This window comes from Bombyx mori, chromosome 8 (genome assembly GCF_030269925.1).
Source record: "Bombyx mori chromosome 8, ASM3026992v2".
Lineage (NCBI taxonomy): Eukaryota > Metazoa > Arthropoda > Insecta > Lepidoptera > Bombycidae > Bombyx > Bombyx mori.
In genome coordinates this window covers 15423199-15442720 of record NC_085114.1, presented here as the reverse complement: position 1 = coordinate 15442720, position 19522 = coordinate 15423199, and the positions used below count along the sequence as shown (strand labels likewise).

The following is a 19522-nucleotide window of genomic DNA, read 5'->3' as shown; positions in this document are numbered from 1 at the left end:
TTTCTTCGGGCTCCGGTATTCGCTTGACGCTAAGTGAGCTTTAAGCTCATCTATTCGTATAAACCAATGAAACAGTGCTTTACGACTCACGTTAGGTAGTGTTTGTTGTAAAAAACGTTATTTATTTAAGCACGTTGTCTCTAAGTAGTTGTTCGTCCATCACGATTTATCTCTATTGTTAAATCAAATATTTAAAATGCAAATAATTTTACTTCCAGCACTACATAAGACATGATATATTTTAAACGCCTAAAAAAAACAATTTCGCATATTAATTTCCTCACGTAATTATTGAGGATAGCAGTTTTTTTTTATTGCCCTTGTAGGCAGACGAGCATACGGCCCACCTGATGGTGAGTGGTTATCGTCGCCCATGGGCTTCAGCAATGCCAGGGGCAGACCCAAGCCGCTATCTACCGTTAAATACTCTCTACAAGCCTCGTTTGAAGAAGGACATGTCATAGCACTCGGGAAATACCGTGGATGGGAGCTCATTCCAAAGTCGGATGGTACATGGCAAAAAATATCTCTGGAAACGCACTGTGAAGAAACGCAGTGGCTCCAGGTAGTATGGATGATCTCTATTCCGGTGGCGGGCGGTGCGATGGCAAAAACGAGATGACGGAATCATCTCAAACATATAATTGAGGTTATACAACATGCGGTATATTGATAATTATAATTACCGGCTAGTGTCGAGTGTTGAGCCAGTGCCTCCATTGTAAAGTTGTAGGAGTTAGACGGGTTGAAGAGCTTCGTGTCGGGGGGCGGAATGAATGGTGAGGGCGGCAGCTGCGGGGGAGGGGTGCGGTCTTCGGCATCAGCAGAGCTACTGCGCGACGGTGGACCTCCCTAAGACAAATTTAATTTAATTTATTTATTAGGCACACGATAAAAGATACATAAAAAAGAACAACAAGAGAAAAAAATCTCTGGCTTGCAAGATAAGCCATGTGCGCACGACTAAGCAAGACCCGGTCATCTTGCGACGAAGGGCTCGACGAGTAAATTAACCCACAGACACAGCCCACTGAGTTTATCGCCGGATCTTCTCAGTGGGTCGCGTTTCCGATCCGGTGGTAGATTCAGCGAAGCACGGCTTTTGCTAGGGTTTGTGTTAGCAATGTCGTCAGGTTTGAGCCCCGTGAGCTCACCTACTAGTTAAAGTTACGCTGAAATAGCCTCTCAAGGCTATCAGCATAGGTAGGAAAAAAATATATAAGCAAGACAAAAGTGCTGAGTTTGTACACAATGTTCCTTACAACTATAGGATAAAACAACACGATAACGAAAACTAATCAACCTTATAATGTAAGGAAATAATTTTACTGACGATATGCATTAAATAATTACTCTACTTAACCTACTATTGACATGGAGGATGTCCTTGAACAATTTTATAAACGTCACTAACTGACAAGTAAAAATATTCAAATAAGTTGACGATTATTATCAATTGTATTAGACATTAAAATTTAGGTATGTATCTATATATTAATACGTGAAGCAAAAACTTTGTATCTCTTTTTACGAAAATTGCGCGGATGGAGGAGTATGAAATTTTCTACACTTATAGAATATAGAGAAGACGTGCACAATGCCAATATTTTTTTTAAATAATGCATAAAAGATACATTAAATCAATAAAGAAAACATTACACACACTACATACACACTACCATGTATTTGACACACACACATATACTCTTTGTTTATTGTCAAACTTTTGTTATTGTTTAAAGTCTGTAGTCAAATTGAGAATAGGTTAGTATTGTTTATCTTTAATATTACGAATATTTGTCTATAGTGTAGTCTTGGCGAAATCTGTAACAATGGTACCATAATAATGTTGAAACTTATAATTTCAATTAATTATAGTCGAATTTCGACTACTGCGGGACCACTAGCTTTAATTAATCTTTGATGGAATTTCATTTATTTTTATTTTACAATTTTTGTCGAACAAGTCTAATGTTTTTTTGTTACCTACATACATACATATACATAATATATGTTGTTTATTAGATTCGTATTGAATTCAGAATAATGTTCAAAACTTTCAGTGTTAGATTAAAATTTATGAAAAAAATTATAATAAATAAGTTACTGTATCTCTCGTTGGAGACATATATTTATAGGGGTAGAAGAAGGACATGGCATAGCGCTCGAGAAACCTCGTACAGGGACGTTCAGCTTAAAGAGAGAGGGAGAGAGGGAGAAAGGGAGAGAGGGAGAGAGGGAGAGAGGGAGAAAGGGAGAGAGGGAGAGAGGGAGAAAGGGAGAGAGAGAGAGAGAGAGAGAGAGAGAGAGTATTCTTTATTGTACGCCAAGTCGAGGGCAAAAGATCTCGCGGACTACTTACCTCCAGCACGATGGACCGATCTCATAAAATCTATGACTCACTGCAGCATAAGTGATGGCTCTCACTCTGCGAAACATCGTGCCACATGGCGTCGCATCGCGAGTGCATCGGTATCGCAGGATTTGACTGATGCATGACCACGACCACTATATATTATATATATAATATATATCGATGAACCCAGATGTTCCCGGTGGAAGGAGGTGCAATGGTAAAAATGAGATGGAGGGATAATCTAATAAGTCCTTCAGGTTGACACAGTCGTTTGACAATGCAACAGAAGTTTCGACCTCACGTCTCAAGGGGGGAGGCGGTAATTTATACTTCGGTAACCATTTTAACACCAAGGGTGCAGTGAGCTCATTTACCCAGCTACACAAACATGGAGCCTCAGAATACTATTTATCTGTGTTATCTTGTCATAGCCTTCATTATATATATATATGTACATATGTAGGTACACATATGTACATATGTTTTTATAGTAAAACTGTATTATCACGCAGGTTGATAAGAGTATCAAATATAATTAATTTTGTACTTAGAAATAGCTTAATAATTTTTTATTGGCTATATCAAAAACGAAATTAAGGACAGTTTAAGGCTTTGCTTAAACTAATGTATATATGAAAAAAGGCGAAGTGTTCTTTTAATTTTAAAATGTAGTCTGTGCCTATTACGCTTAAAGCGACTGATGAGTTCAGAACAAAACGACTTGGATGAAAATGACTTCAAGATTTCGTCAAACTTTCTTGCTTCGATTCGCTGGTCAGTCCAACTGGCCGTGAGAGCGATAAAAATAAATGAATTATCGACACCGGATACTTGGTCGGTTCCGGGTAGAGCTAGACGTTTCTACGAGTACAAACCAAAGGGACGGATTAAGGTTACCAAAAAATATTTTAAAAATTTTAATTGACCCAATTTTTTTTCCCTACCCATGCTGACAGCCTTGAGAGACTATTTCAGCTTCACCCTAACGTGTAGGTGAGTTCTCGGGACTCAAACCGGAAGTGTTGCTAACACTGGCCCTAGCAAGAGCAGTGCTTAGCAGAATCTACCACCGGATCGGAAACGCGACCCACTGAGAAGATCCGGCGAGAAGCATTTAGCATTTAATCTCACATTTACCATTCTCATTTTACTATTTTATTATTTTCTTATTGCGCTTTACTTTTCCACATATCTCTATATATAAAAATGAATTGCTGTTCGTTAGTCACGCTAAAACTCGAGAACTCGTCTTGAATCATTTGTGGAAGTCCAGACAAGGTTTAAAAGGTTTAGATAAATATGAAAATGCTCGGAATTAAATAAAAATAACAATTTTGTTTTTCCTTTGATGTGTCCCCCGGCGGACGGATTCCTTTTGTTTGTTTTAAGTTTATTTTATATAAAAGTTTAGGTCTTTTATTTATCGATTGATGCACTACGAAGTCTGCCAGGTCAGCTAGTAAAAACAATTTACAATGGACGACTAGAATTAATCAACGTGTCAATAAACCGTGTAAGTACATAACTTTACGGTTTTTATTATTATATATTAGTAGTTCCGACTCAGACAAATAATAGATATTTGTTATCATTATATTTTAATTAGTTACTTTTCTACAACCGTTTGTTTTTCTGTTCGTAACAAGTATAATTATATAAAAATAAACAGTAATCTCATTTTGAATGAACTACAGAATATATTTACGAAGCACAGCCTACCGGTCGTCACTTGAATACATCTCTGTAACCATTTTAATGATGCGTTTGTTTTGTCTAAGCGCAGTAAGTTTATTTTTTTATGTTTAATTCTTTTAGGAAGCATACTGAAGTTTGATCATATCTAATGTCACGCGAGTAGCTAGGCTTGTGCTGAACTGTAGTCTCTCAGCTCAGATTGCCTTGTCGAGTCCGGTTCGATTTCCGGTCGAAGTCAGTAGTTTCGTGAAGACATTTGATATTCGATTCTGCTTGTGTGTGTCACGTTCTTATCTCGTATGCGCGTTACTTAGCTAAGGTTGATAACGTTCAGCAATAATTAACACCACTTTTACGATGTAATCTCTAGTTTTTTTTATTGTCATTATGTCATATCCGATGTTTTGAATATTTTACAGTTTTCGTGGTCACGAACGACTAAGGTATCATGATAATGTAATGACGATAAAAAACGAGAGATTAAATCGTAAAAATAATTTAAATTAAGGAATAATTTACATAGATCAGATCTGCAAATCTCGATTATAGGATAATTAAGTCTTAAGTATTGACAAATCAAATCAAATCAAATAAATAATAATAATTATTCTACATAAATGAAAGTACATACCTACTTGTTGAACGCCAAAAAGAACTACCGTCAATTCACAAAAATAAGCCTCCGTCCTGAGAAGAACTGGCAAGAAACTCAGCGGGCATGTCTTTTTTTTTTAAATATTAGATTTTATACAGTATCTCTATGTGACTTAGCTCTGGTTCACCAGAAATCGAGAGGACTTGAGGCTTTGAAACCCATCTAATTGTCATCGTCTGCAGATATATACAGACCATAGTCTTCGATCATAGAAAAAATCTACACCGCAGTCTACTGCTGACTGATCAGCCTAGATAATACTCTGGATGATGGTATCTACCTCCAAAGAAAAATGACTTATGCGACTGATATTCAAGCTGTGGTGAAATCAAACGATAATAGATGCAATTACCTGGAGGGGAAGAGCGAAACTAGAAGATTATAATTATAGAAACTCACGATTGGTCGGTGATGAGTATGCGGCGGTGTGTCATCCGTGCAGCGATCTATATCAGGGTTGGAAGGGCATATCATGTCGACCGGTTCGTTTTTCACTTCGTCCATCAGCCTCGGGGAAGGTGACGAGCTGCTATTGGAGATGCCGTTTCCGTTGTTCCCCTGCTCGTGACCCCTGCTGTTCAGAATCGAGTGGTTCTTGGTCGAGAAGTCGGCGGCGTGCATTTGTGGGGATTCTGTGTTGTTGTTGTCGTGACGTGGACGCTTTATGACGTCAGGCGAGTTGTCAGTGGAGCTCATGCGTCGCGGTGGAGGAAGAGGAATGCGGCGCATCATGGGCGGGATGCTGGATGAGGGTTGAAGAAGAGCTTCCTCGAGTTTGTCAGGGTAGGGTTGCGGTATATGGGTAGAGTGGGCCGGGTGGGGTGGCGTGTGGGGTGACGGAGCTGCTGACGACCGCATGGTCTGCAGCAGGGGCTATTGGGGAAAAAAAATGCTTTAATTAGTTTTTATTCGTTTTAGCTATGATTTATACAGACAGCTCTTTTCAATTATATTAATATGAACGTTTTATGATGTCTGCTGACATTAGGGGCATACGGTGTCATCTAATTATTCGCAATCATCTATATATTAATACGTGAAGACGGAGAAATATAAAATTTCCCACACTTATAATTTATATACAGGATTTAATTTATATAGGAGAATGCATTTTTTTTTAATAATGCATAAAAAATACATGAAATCAATTAAAAAATCATTACACACACTACCATGTATTTGACACACACTCGCATATAAACTCTTTTGTTTATTGTCAAACTTTTTTTATTACTTAAGGTCAGTGTTTAAATTGAGAATAGATTAATATTGTTTATCTTTAATAAATCTGTGATTAAAGAGATATAGTCTTTGACAATAGGACCATATTAATGTTTAAACTATTAATTTCAATTAATTATAGTCAAATTTCCACTACTGGGGGACCACTAGTATCTATAATAATGTGAAATAGTTTGAACTATAAATTCATCGTCTCCTGATACATACCCCCTGGGCAGCGTCATTGTGTGTGAGACCGGAGACACGGAGCACCTCAGCTGTCTTCAGGAATGAGGACAAGCTGTGCTGGTGAACGTTGACCTCGCCGTGGTAGATGAACTCGACCAGGGCGTGAAGGTCTGTGTACGCCACGTCTTGAAGCACGATCACTGGATGCTTGCACGGCGTGGACTGACAAGAAACGGACCGTGTTGAGTCAAAGGAAGGAAGTAACTTACATCTATATACCGTCTAGAAACTACAAAACTGTAGACAAGTAATTTTAAAATAAATTAGATCTTCATGTTTACAGTAAAGATTTGTTCAGACAGATGGACAAACTCACAGCCCATCTAATGTTAAGTGGTTATCGGAGCCCATAGACATCTACAACGTAAATGCCGCCGCCCACCTTGAGACATGAGTTCTAAGGTCTCAGTATAGTTACAACGCCCACCCCACCCTTCAAACCGAAACGCATTACTGCTTCACGGCAGAAATAGGCAGGGTTGTGGTACCTACCCGCGCGGACTCACAAGGCGTCCTACCACCAGTAAATTAATTGTAAAAAATATATAATAATATATTGATAAGTAATAATTGAGACAATTTATAAAATTCGACATCACACGAAATGTCAGGTTGGCCGAGTGGTCTAAGGCGCCAGATTTAAGCTCTGGTTCCCGAGAGGGAGCGTGGGTTCGAACCCCACACCTGACAACATTCAAAGACTTCGAAGATGTGTTGTCTTTTTTTACAATTTTCTTTTCTTTCTTATTAATACATTTGTCAACTAGTTACTTTTCAAGTTGCTTTTGACGTGACTATGTCTTATAATTCGATGGAGCCGGCTGCATGCACGAAAAAACATGACTCATGCGGCGTTACCTCCCTCTGAGGCGTATTTTCTTATGACGTTGTCACGTTCAACTATCGTCAGTAAGCCGACTTTACAGACAACCGATTGTTTATGTGAAATTAAGGTCGAGAGATGCACGTAGATAGACTTTTGTCTCGGTAAAAGAAAAAGGAAAAAAAATATTACACATGTTTATATTAACTTATGGTTTCCCTGAGAAATTAACTTCAAATTTTCTCGTCAAAAAAAGTCATCAAATGACATTGATGTTTGATAGAAAACCCATAGTATTTTTATAGCTAAAACCGGCAGATGAGTTCATAGCAGCACTGGTATTAAGCGCTTATCGAATTCCGACGTCATCTCATCTTCATCTTCTAAAATACGTAGGTCCAAACACTAGGAAATATTAAATAGGCACTAGCACGCTCTACCATAAATACAAGACTATTATTTTATTTATATATTACACTTTATGTAAAATTTACATTGGCGGACTTAATGCCTAAGGCATTCTCTACCAGTCAACCAAGGGTAGTGCAGAGTGAATAGTGGTAGGTGCAATGAAATTTATACTAAATTACAAATACATACACAAAAAAGTATATAAGGACATATCGACGCTTGAAAGGCAAACGTGACTAAGCGACAATGCGTGGACTTTACAGTAGACTGATTCAAAGTTGAAATACCTGAAAAAAATTCTATTTTAACGAATTTAGCTGTAGGATTGAAATGATTTTAATAGACATAGAATATATTTTTTTGCGCTTCGAATATGATTATTGCCTATCATTTATTTACAAAGCAGTTATTGTCGCTTAGCCACGTTTGCCTTTCCAGCGTCGATATATACACAATCACTTATACATACATACATACATACATACATACATACATACATACATACATAAATAAATTAAACTGTTATATAATATAATTATAAACTATAATAATACTATTCATAAATTTACCTTCAATAATTCTCTGAAATAAGGGCTGCAAGCTGACAGCACGACTCTATGAGCTTTGAGGCTTTTCCCGTCGCAGGCGAGCGTGACGTCGACGAAGTCCTCGTCGTCGCGAAGGTTCTCGAAGGCGCTGGTAATACTGCGCTGGTAGTTGTTCCATCGGAGACAGAAGTGTTGCGTCTGACTGTCCACCATTTTGACTGTTTCACTTAATGAGTCATGTGTAAAAGGCGACCTGGAGGAAATGTAAGATAAGTTAACTAAGTGAAACTAAGTTAACTAAGTGAAGTGAAATTATATCCCAAGGTGGGTGGCACATTTACGTTGTACATGTCTATGGGCTCTAGTAACCACTTAGCACCTGGTGGGCTGTGAGCTCGTCCACCTATCAGAGCAATAAAAAAAAAAGCTCTTTACAATCAGACACAAGGTACAATGTGGGCTCGAGTTATGTGCCGAAAGCTAAGTGAGATATATCAGCATACTCAGAAACTGTCACAAATTAATCGGGCTAGCGAATTGAACTTGGATCCCGTGATAACAATCTAACCATTCCACCAACGAGGCGATCAGTATAAGCGCTACGGGCTATCGACATGTTAGCATTGGTCTTTTTTGATATTAACTTATCTGTTATAGTCTTATAGATCCACAAGGAATTGATTCAATTACTTTTTTAGATTTTATTTTCTATTGACAGTTGCGAGTTTTCAAAATAACTTTTATTAAATCCACATTTCTAGCCGCTTCTGACTGAGGTGTACCGCGTACATTTCTCCAGTGTTTCTTAAAAGATAAACAGACAGTAACACAGCGCAGATTATAAGAAAACAGGTCGTCTGATAAAAGAAATGATGTATCTTTGTTGCACATGCACACACGTACAAATAATATTAATATTTATTGCTTTTTAGTTGTTATTTTTCCGTCGCTCCAATTATTTTATTTATTTTGCTAGATTATAGAAAATTTATTACATTTCTTCTGCCCTCCTAGTGTCGTTTTCAAATTGATTACTGATATCATGTTATTTGCGTCCAGAGTTCGGTATAACCAGTATAAGTATTAAATTAATACTGGTTATACAGAACTCTTATCATCGAGCTTACCATACCAAGACCTTAGAACTCATGTCTCTTGGTGGGTGGAGGCATTTATGTTGTAGATGTCTATGGGCTCCGGTAACCACTTAACGCCAGGTGGGCCGTGAGCTCGTCCACCCATCTAAGCAATAAAAAAAGCTTAACATTCGTTTAGCCCAATTACCTTAGTTAAAAATTTTTAGATTTTTTTTTGTTTTACTATTTACGATGTGTCGAAAACGGATGTGAGACAGTTGTGCGATTCTTGGGTGTACCCAATGAGACATCGACCTCATGTTTCGAGGCGGGCTCCGAAAAATCTAACTGCGGATAGATCGTGAGCTAATGCGATCATCTAATCCAAAAAATCTCTAGCTTTTGTTGATATGAGTACATCCAAATGATCCAAAGTCACAAGTTTTTATGTGAATAAAAAATAGAGAACCTGCCTCGCCAACTTGTTATTCTGTTCTAATTCAATCTGAAGTCTCAAAATACGTAGTGGAATCCGCTCTGCAATTTCCATGAGTTCCGGCGATCCCTTAGCGCTGGACCAAAAGTAAGCTAAAACGCTTGTCTAGGCTTTTTTTTTTTTTTTTTATGGAAGCTGATGGAAAATGAAAATTGGATAGATTTCGATCAAATAATTCGTGTTGCATAACAGACATTACGTTTTCTTTTTAAATATATTTATGATATTTAACTGCTGTGATATTTAACTTTATAAAAATGCTACATATCATTTATAAAGTTAAAAACGCGTTTCAGTAGTACTTGATAGACAGGGTGCTAGTTTCCTGAATCGCGCTATGATTATGTTACATGGCTTTAAATGCGTTAAGCGTTTAGTTAGAATAATTAAAATAGAACGAAGTCGCAGACACAGCTCGTCATAGAAGAAGACACAAGAAACAAATACAATTAACGAAAATAAATATTTGCAAGCACTATGTAAATTTTTCTTTCGCAATCACGGTTCGAGTTTTTTGGTAGGAACTGTAAAAGTTTTCCATTGTGAATGCCGGAGGATCTGTGAGAGCACGCGAAGCCCCTAGAATTATTCATAAAATGAAAAGCCCTACAAACAAAACTGTTATACGTATATTTGTTAAACATAATTACGCGGCCACAGCAATTACCTGATCAAACTAAGGGGCTCTGGTTTTAGATGAATATCTGATGTTCCTCATCCGTTTCCTCGTAATACGAAGCGTCTTATCATATTCTCGTAAATAAGACATCATTTGACTCTAAGCACTTCGCGAGTGAAATGTCATTTTCGTTATTAGAGCAGTTATTTAGATTGAGGACTGGTTGAATAATTATTTGTCATTGACTAATTTAGAGACAAGATTAAATTTTAGATTTCCACTGTGATCAGCGAACTATTTCTACTAATATTTCTGACAAAATCCTACTAAACGTTGTCATCGCGTGTGACTTCACATAGCGAATTAGAATCGCACTGTTATAGAAAAGTATGTGACTTCATGTCAGTCATTCATGTTGGCCCCAAATGACGTCACACGAAATGAGTTTGCAATTTTGAGAAACCGGAGCAGTTCTGTTTGTAGATACATTTTTTATATATCGGTGAACGATCTCACGGCGCGCCTGTGTTTATGTGGTCACATAGGTCCATGGGCAGCACGATACGGACGTCGTCACCCACCTCGTCAGTTATGGTTGAAGTATCAACCTCTCAGACCAGAATGTTTTGCCGGCTTGGCGGTAGAAAAGGCAGGGTGATACCTACCAACGCGGACTTCCAATGCGCCCTACTACCAGCATTAAGGCAGGAGACACGTTTGTTACACCGAAGGATATGCTCTTAGAGAAAGTATACATTAAATTATATTTGTGTAGTTCAAATCGTCGCTCATTTTCGGGATATGTAAACATTCGTAGGTGAGTTTTCGTTCGGTGGTTTCAATCACAGTCTGTTTTTTTTATTGCTTAAATGGGTGGACGAGTTCACAGCCCACTTGGTGTTCAGTGGTTATTGAAGCCTATAGACATCTACAACGTAAATACGCCACCCACCTTTAGATATCAGTTCTAAGGTCTCAGTATAGTTACAACGGCTGCCCCGCCCTTCAAACCGAAACGCATTACTGCTTCACGGCAGAAATAGGCAGGATGGTGGTACCTACTCGCGCGGACTCACAAGAGGTCCTACCACCAGTAATTACGCAAATTATAATTTCAGTGCCGGTCGATTAAAACATACTTCTAGAATGCACAAAACGATGCAAGAACTTGAATGTCACATACCAACAAGGTAATCTGATTATCTATTATTGTCTCCATGAAAACTGCCAATGGTACTCCATTGTCTAAAGAGTTTGTTTTCAAATCGGAATTGACGTTTTTTTTTTCGTGCCGCATCTCAATTTAAAAAGGACTCTAATTGTATGGGCCGGTAAGAGTTGAAATCGATTACACCGGTCGTTGGGTTAGAGTTGTTGTGATCGTGAAACTATCGGAAAAATTGCCGACTCTGTCAACATTTCAGCGTGTTAGACCGTATTTTGAAAATCTTTCGAATATTGTAACGATGTGCTGAGGTATTTTAATTTTTCTAGTTTATATAGATAGACAAACTCATGGTCTACTTTGTATTAGATGTTTACAGGAGATTCTAGAAGTGCTGGAGCATCAGAATGCAGTCAATTGTTAGATCTGAAGAAGTCTCAAGACTACTTCTCAAAAAAAATACGCTTTTTTACAATAAAATCATTTTTTCTTACACTATTTTTAATTCAAATTTATTATTATTATTATTATTATTTTTGGTTGATTTTCTATAAAAGCGTATTTTGTTAGCTTTTTTAAACTATTTTTCATTTTAAATTTTTTAGTTGAATTTTAATTTTTTCAATTTTTTTTTTAAATATTAAATTGTCATCGGTCCTTAATAAGAATGCCAAATTTCAAGTTAATTCGACGTTTTGAAGGGGGTCAAAATTACAAGGACTGAAGCTAATAAAAGCTTAAAAAGTCCCACGCGCTGGTTTTGTACTCGAGCATAGCCGCTTCATTTGATCACACTGGACGCTTTAATGAATCGATAAATAGCTGGATATCGAAAAGTATTCCTTATTTAAGTTAAAATGAGTGTTTATTTGTTTGTCTCGTATGTGTATTCCGATTTGAGTCAGGGTTTTTGTACTAGGTCACGGACTGACACGATTTTATATAGTTATATTTGGTATTTCGAACTAAGCAGTAGTGTTGGGTAGTTCGCGAACGACCTAAGTGGGAGGAGTTACTGGTGGTAGGACCTCTTGTGAGTCCGCACGGGTAGGTACCACCGCCCCGCCTATTTCTGCCGTGAAGCAGTAATGCGTTTCGGTTTGAAGGGTGGGGCAGCCGTTGTAACTATACTGAGACCTTAGAACTTATATCTCAAGGTGTGTGGCGCATTTACGCTGTAGATGTATATGGGCTCCAGTAACCACTTAACACCAGGTGGGCTGTGAGCTCGTCCACACATCTAAGCAATAAAAAAAAAAGAGTTCCATAAATGAACTATTTGAACTAGTTCCTCGATTATCTCACACTCAGTTCTTCATATATTTTTCGGGTGTTCACTAGAGTGAACTCATAGCCACTTCATGATCTATCATCCGACTGATGCATTTCTACTCTTACCGCTTTAACCAGAGTTTCTTATTAAAGTCTATGATTAACGCTTTTTTGTTGCCCTTGTACTCTGAAGCATACGGTCCATGTGATGGTGAGTGTTTACCGTCCTCATGAACGTCATTAATGTCAGGGGCAGAGCCAAGTCGCTGCCTATCGCATATAATTTCAGAATTTTTATTTTTATTTTTTTTATTGCTTAGATGGGTGGACGAGCTCACAGCCCGCCTGGTTTTAAGTGTTTACTGGAGCTTATAGACAGCTACAACGTAAATGCGCCACCCGCCTTGAGATATAAGTTCTAAGGTCTGAAGTATAGTTACAACGGCTGCCACACCCTTCAAACCGAAACGTATTACTGCTTCACGGCAGAAATAGGCAGGCCGGTGGTACCTACCCGCGCGGATTCACGAGAGGTCCTACCACCAGTAATTACGCAAATTACAATTTTGCGGGTTTGATTTTTATTACATGATGTTATTCCTTCACCGTGGAAGTCAATTGTGAACATTTGTTGAGTACGTATTTCATTAAAAAAATTGGTACCCGCCTGGGACTCGAACACCGGTGCATCGCTCAACATGCATGCACCGGACGTCTTATCCTAATACGGTATTTACATTCTATTCCCTAATTAGTTTTCATTTTTTAACCAGAACTGAAAAAAATAAAAATAAAATTTTGAAAAACAATAATGAATCAACTAATTGAGCGAACTAGTTCACTGTAGGACACTGTGAGCTAAATTGAACGCTTCCAATGGCGACCGACTATGCTCAAGACTGCTCAATGGAAGTGAAGCCGGGGGATACCCTTCTTCAAACATACTATCAATTGTTATCGAATTTGGCGTTCTCGGGCGCATACTGTGCAGCCGTGTTATATATGATAAAACGCATCAAAAAACCTTCACTAATCGCAGTTTCTAAGTTTTTATCTCTCGATAAGACAATCATATAAACAGAACAACTTTATGTATATAAATAATCATGTGACGTAATTAAAAAAAAAGGAAAGCAGGGCTGAATGCAGTTAGCAATCAATTTAAATAATTAGTACTTTTATTTTTATAGAAGTATTTTTAAGGTTTCAGAAATATTTACGTTACCGACATTATTGGTTATGTACAAATGCGTTTTTGTAGTGACGTATTTTTTTTTTCTTCCTATGCTGAGAGCCTTGCTATTTCAGCTTCACCCTAACGTGTAGGTGAGCTCTCGGGACTCAAACCGGAAGTGTTGCTAACACTGGCCCTAACTAGAGTAGTGCTTCGCAGAATCTGCCACCGGATCGGAAACGCGACCCACTGCGAATATCCGGCAAGAAACTCAGTGAACTGTGTCTATGGGATAACGTATTGTTGGTCTTTACGGGTAGTGTAATCATTCTGCCTACTTCAGCCACGAAACAATTATGCGTTCCAACTTGAAGGTGGGAAAATTTATATAATAAAAATTAGTATACGGCCTCAGATTTCGAAGTATGATATAGAATTGACGTTGTTAAATTTACGGTTAATAATTGTTTAAAAGAATACGAGATATACTGTAGTGCATTATTATCTGACGCTTTCCAGATGCACGTCGGTTAATATACAATCGTTAAATGCACAATTCAATCTTAACCCGTATACCTTTCGACTTAAAGAAGTATTTGAATTAACACGAGTGACGAATTCAACACAAAAATTAAACTAATCTCCTAGAAAATTAAATATAGAATAATGATCGCAAAACGAATGCGATAAGAATTGACAAAAATTTATCTTTAATTTGTTATCGAATAGTTGTAAAATAGGTCGATACGTTCTCGGCTAAAACTAATTTCGCTTCGGTACGTAATATATACAATATATTTATTACAGATTAATCAAAGCGCGTTTGTTAAAAATTAAAATAATCTTAAAGTTGAGCTATACCGTATATGAGAAATACATTACCAAAAAGAGTCGTAGAATTGAGGACCATTTACGTAATGAAGACAGTGGTCTACTTGTCTCTTTTGAACCCATATGTTATTTATCTTTTAAATTCAAACAAGGCTTATGATTGTCTGTAGTAAGCACGTAGATCTCAAGCTTAGTGCTCTCTAAAAGTCATCGTATCTTTAACATACACAGAAATCATGGATTTTTTTAAGCTATTGCATAGCTTTTATCGCGGGCTTTGAGCGCGGTGACCGAATCAACAAATTCCGTAACGAAAATAAAACCTGACACCCCCCATTCTGCCAACCATGTAGCTCGCGCTCAACACATTCACACGTTGCGCTTGCTTTTGTTAATGTTTATAAATATAGCGTAGTCTTATTTTATTATTGTTTTTCTAATTATAATTGCATAAGTTGATAAAAAATGCTATGCAATAGTTTTATCGCGGCAGCACACACGAGTACCACACGTGTTTTTTTAAATTCCAAAAATTCTTCTCTGTGCATAAGTGAAGAAAGTAAATAATAATTTTAAATGAAATAATTTAATGTCATGGTAATGTCGTCAGAAAGAGAGACGGTCTTGCTTCACGGATACACAAAAAAAATATCCTTCAGTTAATGTGACACTACGCAGTCCTATATAACGCATATCGTTAGGTTACGTATTTATGTACTTGATCATTATGTATGCCGACTTTGTACATAATTCAATAGATCTAAATGTAATAAGTAAAGAGTCAACCCGTGTGAATGCGGGATTGAGATAAATGACTAAACGGCGCAAAACGGATCCAGTAAGGGCTTGGTCTAAGTCAAGGGCGATATGTAAATAGGTACATTAATTATATTATCATCATAAAAATTGACTATGTTTTTTGTCATTATTATAACAGTATGTCATTAAGGTCTGGTAATTCGAAGACGCGAATTTCGGGTATTCTTAAGTTACTACCTTTTCATCCTTAGAAGCGGCATTTATTTTTCTAGTTAGTGAACAGAAATAAGGTAAGATAAATAGGGAAAGGGAGTGCTCTTTCTCTATTTATCTTTACTTCTTTAAATCTTACTTATTATTTTTAATGATCATAATTGACCGACATTCTCATGGACCTTTTGATACCAGATTGGTTACCGTAGCTGGCAAAGATGACAATGCGCATCTGCGTAATGGCACCAAGCTTCGTGCATGCTCAGATGTCAATCCTGGTGGAAGTAATATATCACTAATCGGGCGTATTACAAATCTGGTTTCAATCAATGAATATTCTCGTTTTATTCGAAAAACCACATTGAACAACACTTGCGTCAGATATATTGTTGATTACTAATTGCGGTGACATTATCACTATGGCCTATTGCCAATTAAAATATAAATCTCGAAGTCGTATTCACCCACGTTGTTTCCAAAATCGAGGAATAGCGATAAAAATATCTACGAACACACAAAAGATACTATAACCTTATCGTATTTATGAAACTAAAGTAATTAACTACTTATCGTGTGCTCGTCATAAAATCTAGAACTTAAATTATAGATTTTAGTGTATACGTGGATAACGAAAGATTAGGTAAAAGATATAATAGATATAAATGAACGATTGAAATATATATATTGTAATCAATCATGAGATCATCATCGTGATTATCCTACAGCTGTCCACCGCTGGCCACAGGCCTCACCCAATCTACGCCATTGAGATCATTACTTCAGAATAATTACAATCATCACCATCATCATCAGCCTATAGCAGTCCACTGGTGGACATAGGCTTCTCCAATTGCTCGCCAATGAGCACAATCCTTGGCTTTTCTCATCCAACTACAATGTTTCTGTCTATTTTTGAAGTGAAACTTCCTTATCGGCGTTGGAAAAAAATTTACCGTCACATTTTTCGGTTACGCGTCACATTTTTCCGTTACGCGCCATCTTTTTTGTATTCATGTCTATGATAATAAAATCCTTTTGTTTAAACTTTATCTAATTTAACTTTTTTGTATTCATGTCTATGATAATAAAATCCTTTTGTTTAAACTTTATCTAATTTAACTTTATTTAACCAATTTCTAGAAAGTTGCATGTAGATCATTTTTCGAAAAATAAGGCCATAAAGAAGTTTCACTTCTTACGTGTGTACACTAGTACACGCACACATTTTTTTTATTTTAACAAGTTACTTCAGGACAGGAGCTAAATTTATATCCTATGTTTTATAGCAGTAGGTTCTATTTTAGCAAAAAAATGATGCTAGATTTTGTACGGCAAGCTAATTGTCTATGCATATTACGTATGCATTTTCGATGTGCCAAAGATAGTATTTTATTTATCATTGAATTATAGGTTAATGTATAATAACTGATATACTTAGGTCAAGGTCCATTAACGCTTAAATAAAATTACCCTCAGATAAATTGTTATGATGAAAAAGAAAAAAAAAATGATGTATTTATTTAGTAGCACTTACAAAGATTACAGCCTTCGATGTTGCTTTGTAATAATTGTAATTTCAAAAGATCATGATTTAAAATATATAGAAATAATGGATCTTAGGTCTGGGTGCTCGTAATGACTTCACGATGAAAGTTTCAACAGCTTTTGCATGACAGTAGCAAAGTAGAACATCGAAAATAAATATATGCATAGCATAGTATTAGCAGCTATACTAAATACTTTTTTTTTATTGCTTAGATGGTTGGACGAGGTCATCCCCCACCTGGTGCTAAGTAAGCTGGTGGTAAGATTTAACAAATAAGGTTATTATTACGAAAGTTTTTAATTCTTGATACTGTGGTTTTCTGCTTTAGTAGATTTTGATTACATCAGTTAGCGTATTCCATGATTCCATGGACATGATGATAATTTGAAAGTCGCAACACACTTCGAAAAAAAAATTTTAATCCTTAGATGGGTGGACGAGCTCACAGGCCACCTGGTGTCAAGTGGTCACTGGAGCCCATAGACATCTACAACGTAAATGCGCCACCCATCTTGATATATATGTTCTAAGGTCTCAGTATATTTACAACGGCTGCCCCACCCTTCAAACCGAAACGCATTACTGCTTCATGGCAGAAATAGGCAGGGTGGTGGTACCTACCCGTGCGGACTCACAAGAGGTCTTACCACCAGTAAATCATATCATCATATCCTCTACTGAATCATATCCCCTGTAAGGTCCAACATTACAATAAATTAATGATGAAAATGAATTAAAGCTTAAAACTTAGACCACACGCCACGTGATCACTAGGGTTGATGTTTGAAAAGTTTGAATAGGCTATGTTTGGCTTTGTGGTGCTGTAATCCACGACAGAAGTCAAAATCAAGGTGTCGCGCGTGACCCTTATTTATTAAATGTATTTTTATTACATAAACGGAACACGAACAGACACTGTGACTATTTAAATGGCTATCTTATCAGATTTATTTTAGTTGTCATTACTATTATTAAATTCATTTATTTCAGATAAAATATTAATCCACATTGATGTTAGTAACAGTAATTTCTTAAAAATATGTTAGTAAGGACATAGTAACAAAACAAAACAAAAGAACAACATGTACATTTTGTAGACCTCCCTACAATAATTGAGGAAAGGTCCATCTGATCTCAAAAATATAATGACCAGGATACTGTTTGAGATGTAATGTTATGTGAGTTATTCTGTACTGAGCTTGTCCATTTGGCAATTTTATTTTATAATTAATGAACTTAGTGAGACGCCGCTGCATCTGCGTCAGTCAAACACATATACGTGTGTTTGCGTGTGCGTACGTATTATATCTGTTCAAATATGTGATATAACATATTGATATCGAATATAGTGCACAGTGGCAAGTATTATCGTCTCAATGATAAGAGGGAGAGTTTATTTACAGAGTCGAATTTAGTGAGGTTTTTTTTATTGCCTTCCAAATCTAGAATAGAGACGTTACAGCGGTTGGGTTCTACGGATAATTACTAAGAGAGAGAGACTGTCGCTCAACAAGTTCTTCGGCTATGCCTCACGGTATAATCGGAGACGGGGATATCCGAGAGAGAGCTAACAACGCAACAACTCGCGGTCTTGTGGTTAATATTACCGGACTGCAGTACAAGGCCCAGTTTCGATTCTCAATCTCAAATTGTTTGTAATTATTAAACGTATTAAGCGTATTAAGAGTATTAAGCGGTAGGCAGCGGCTTGGCTCTGCCCCTGGCATTGCTGAAGTCCATGGGCGACGGTAATCACTCACCGTTACGTGGCCATATGCTCGTCTGCCTACAAGGGCAATAAAAAAAAAAAATAAAAAAAAAAAAAATTTGATAACCAATAGTGTGCTGAAGAATTTTGTGAATTGGCGGTAGTTCACGTTGAACAAGTGTGTATTTTCATTTATATTGAATAAACATTTTTGATTTTATTTGATTTCAATAAACGACCTTTGGAACTGATGAGTCTTGAGTATAGATCGGATGTTGTCGGGACTACTGGAGAACGCGAGAGTTCAGCAGTGGACGAGTGTAGATTGAATTACATTGAATTTGAATTGAATTTACATTGAATTAAGTTAAGTGAAGTTTCTTATAGTATTTCCTTAAGATCCAACTGGATTCAAGAAATATACAGCTAGCCATGAAGACTGGCAGTAGTACTGGTGCTTGCCGCCATGATAACATCGATTCCTGAACTACACGCAATGGATTACTACATGCAATGTATTACTACACGCAATGTATTGAGTTTTTCCTTACATTAAGGAATTATAAAGTATAGACTGGCTAAAAAAGTATTTAGCTGGGCTTCGCAAATAAGCTTTGCTCTCGTGAGTGAAGCATGTTCACAGCAGACAGCCTGTCAGCAAAGTATTGGCAAGCTTAATGACAGAGGTTAAAGTTGTTTGTATTT

The 19522-nt window shown here is 37.0% G+C and overlaps 1 protein-coding gene and 1 non-coding gene across 15 annotated transcripts in view; one reads left to right on the top strand and one right to left on the bottom strand.

Annotated features, from left to right (window-relative positions):
• Br-c (broad-complex) overlaps window positions 1–19522 on the bottom strand; it is a 182779-nt gene that overhangs the window by 16573 nt on the left and 146684 nt on the right. For all 14 annotated transcript variants that reach the window (NM_001043511.1, NM_001111334.1, XM_021346252.3 and 11 more), the window contains 4 exon segments: window positions 687–852; window positions 5106–5579; window positions 6156–6338; window positions 7980–8211. In NM_001043511.1, the coding sequence (NP_001036976.1) occupies window positions 687–852; window positions 5106–5579; window positions 6156–6338; window positions 7980–8171 (1015 nt within the window). In that variant the 5' untranslated portion in view covers window positions 8172–8211.
• TRNAL-UAA (transfer RNA leucine (anticodon UAA)) lies at window positions 6783–6866 on the top strand. The gene has a single exon. It is a non-coding gene; the product is annotated as a tRNA-Leu (tRNA).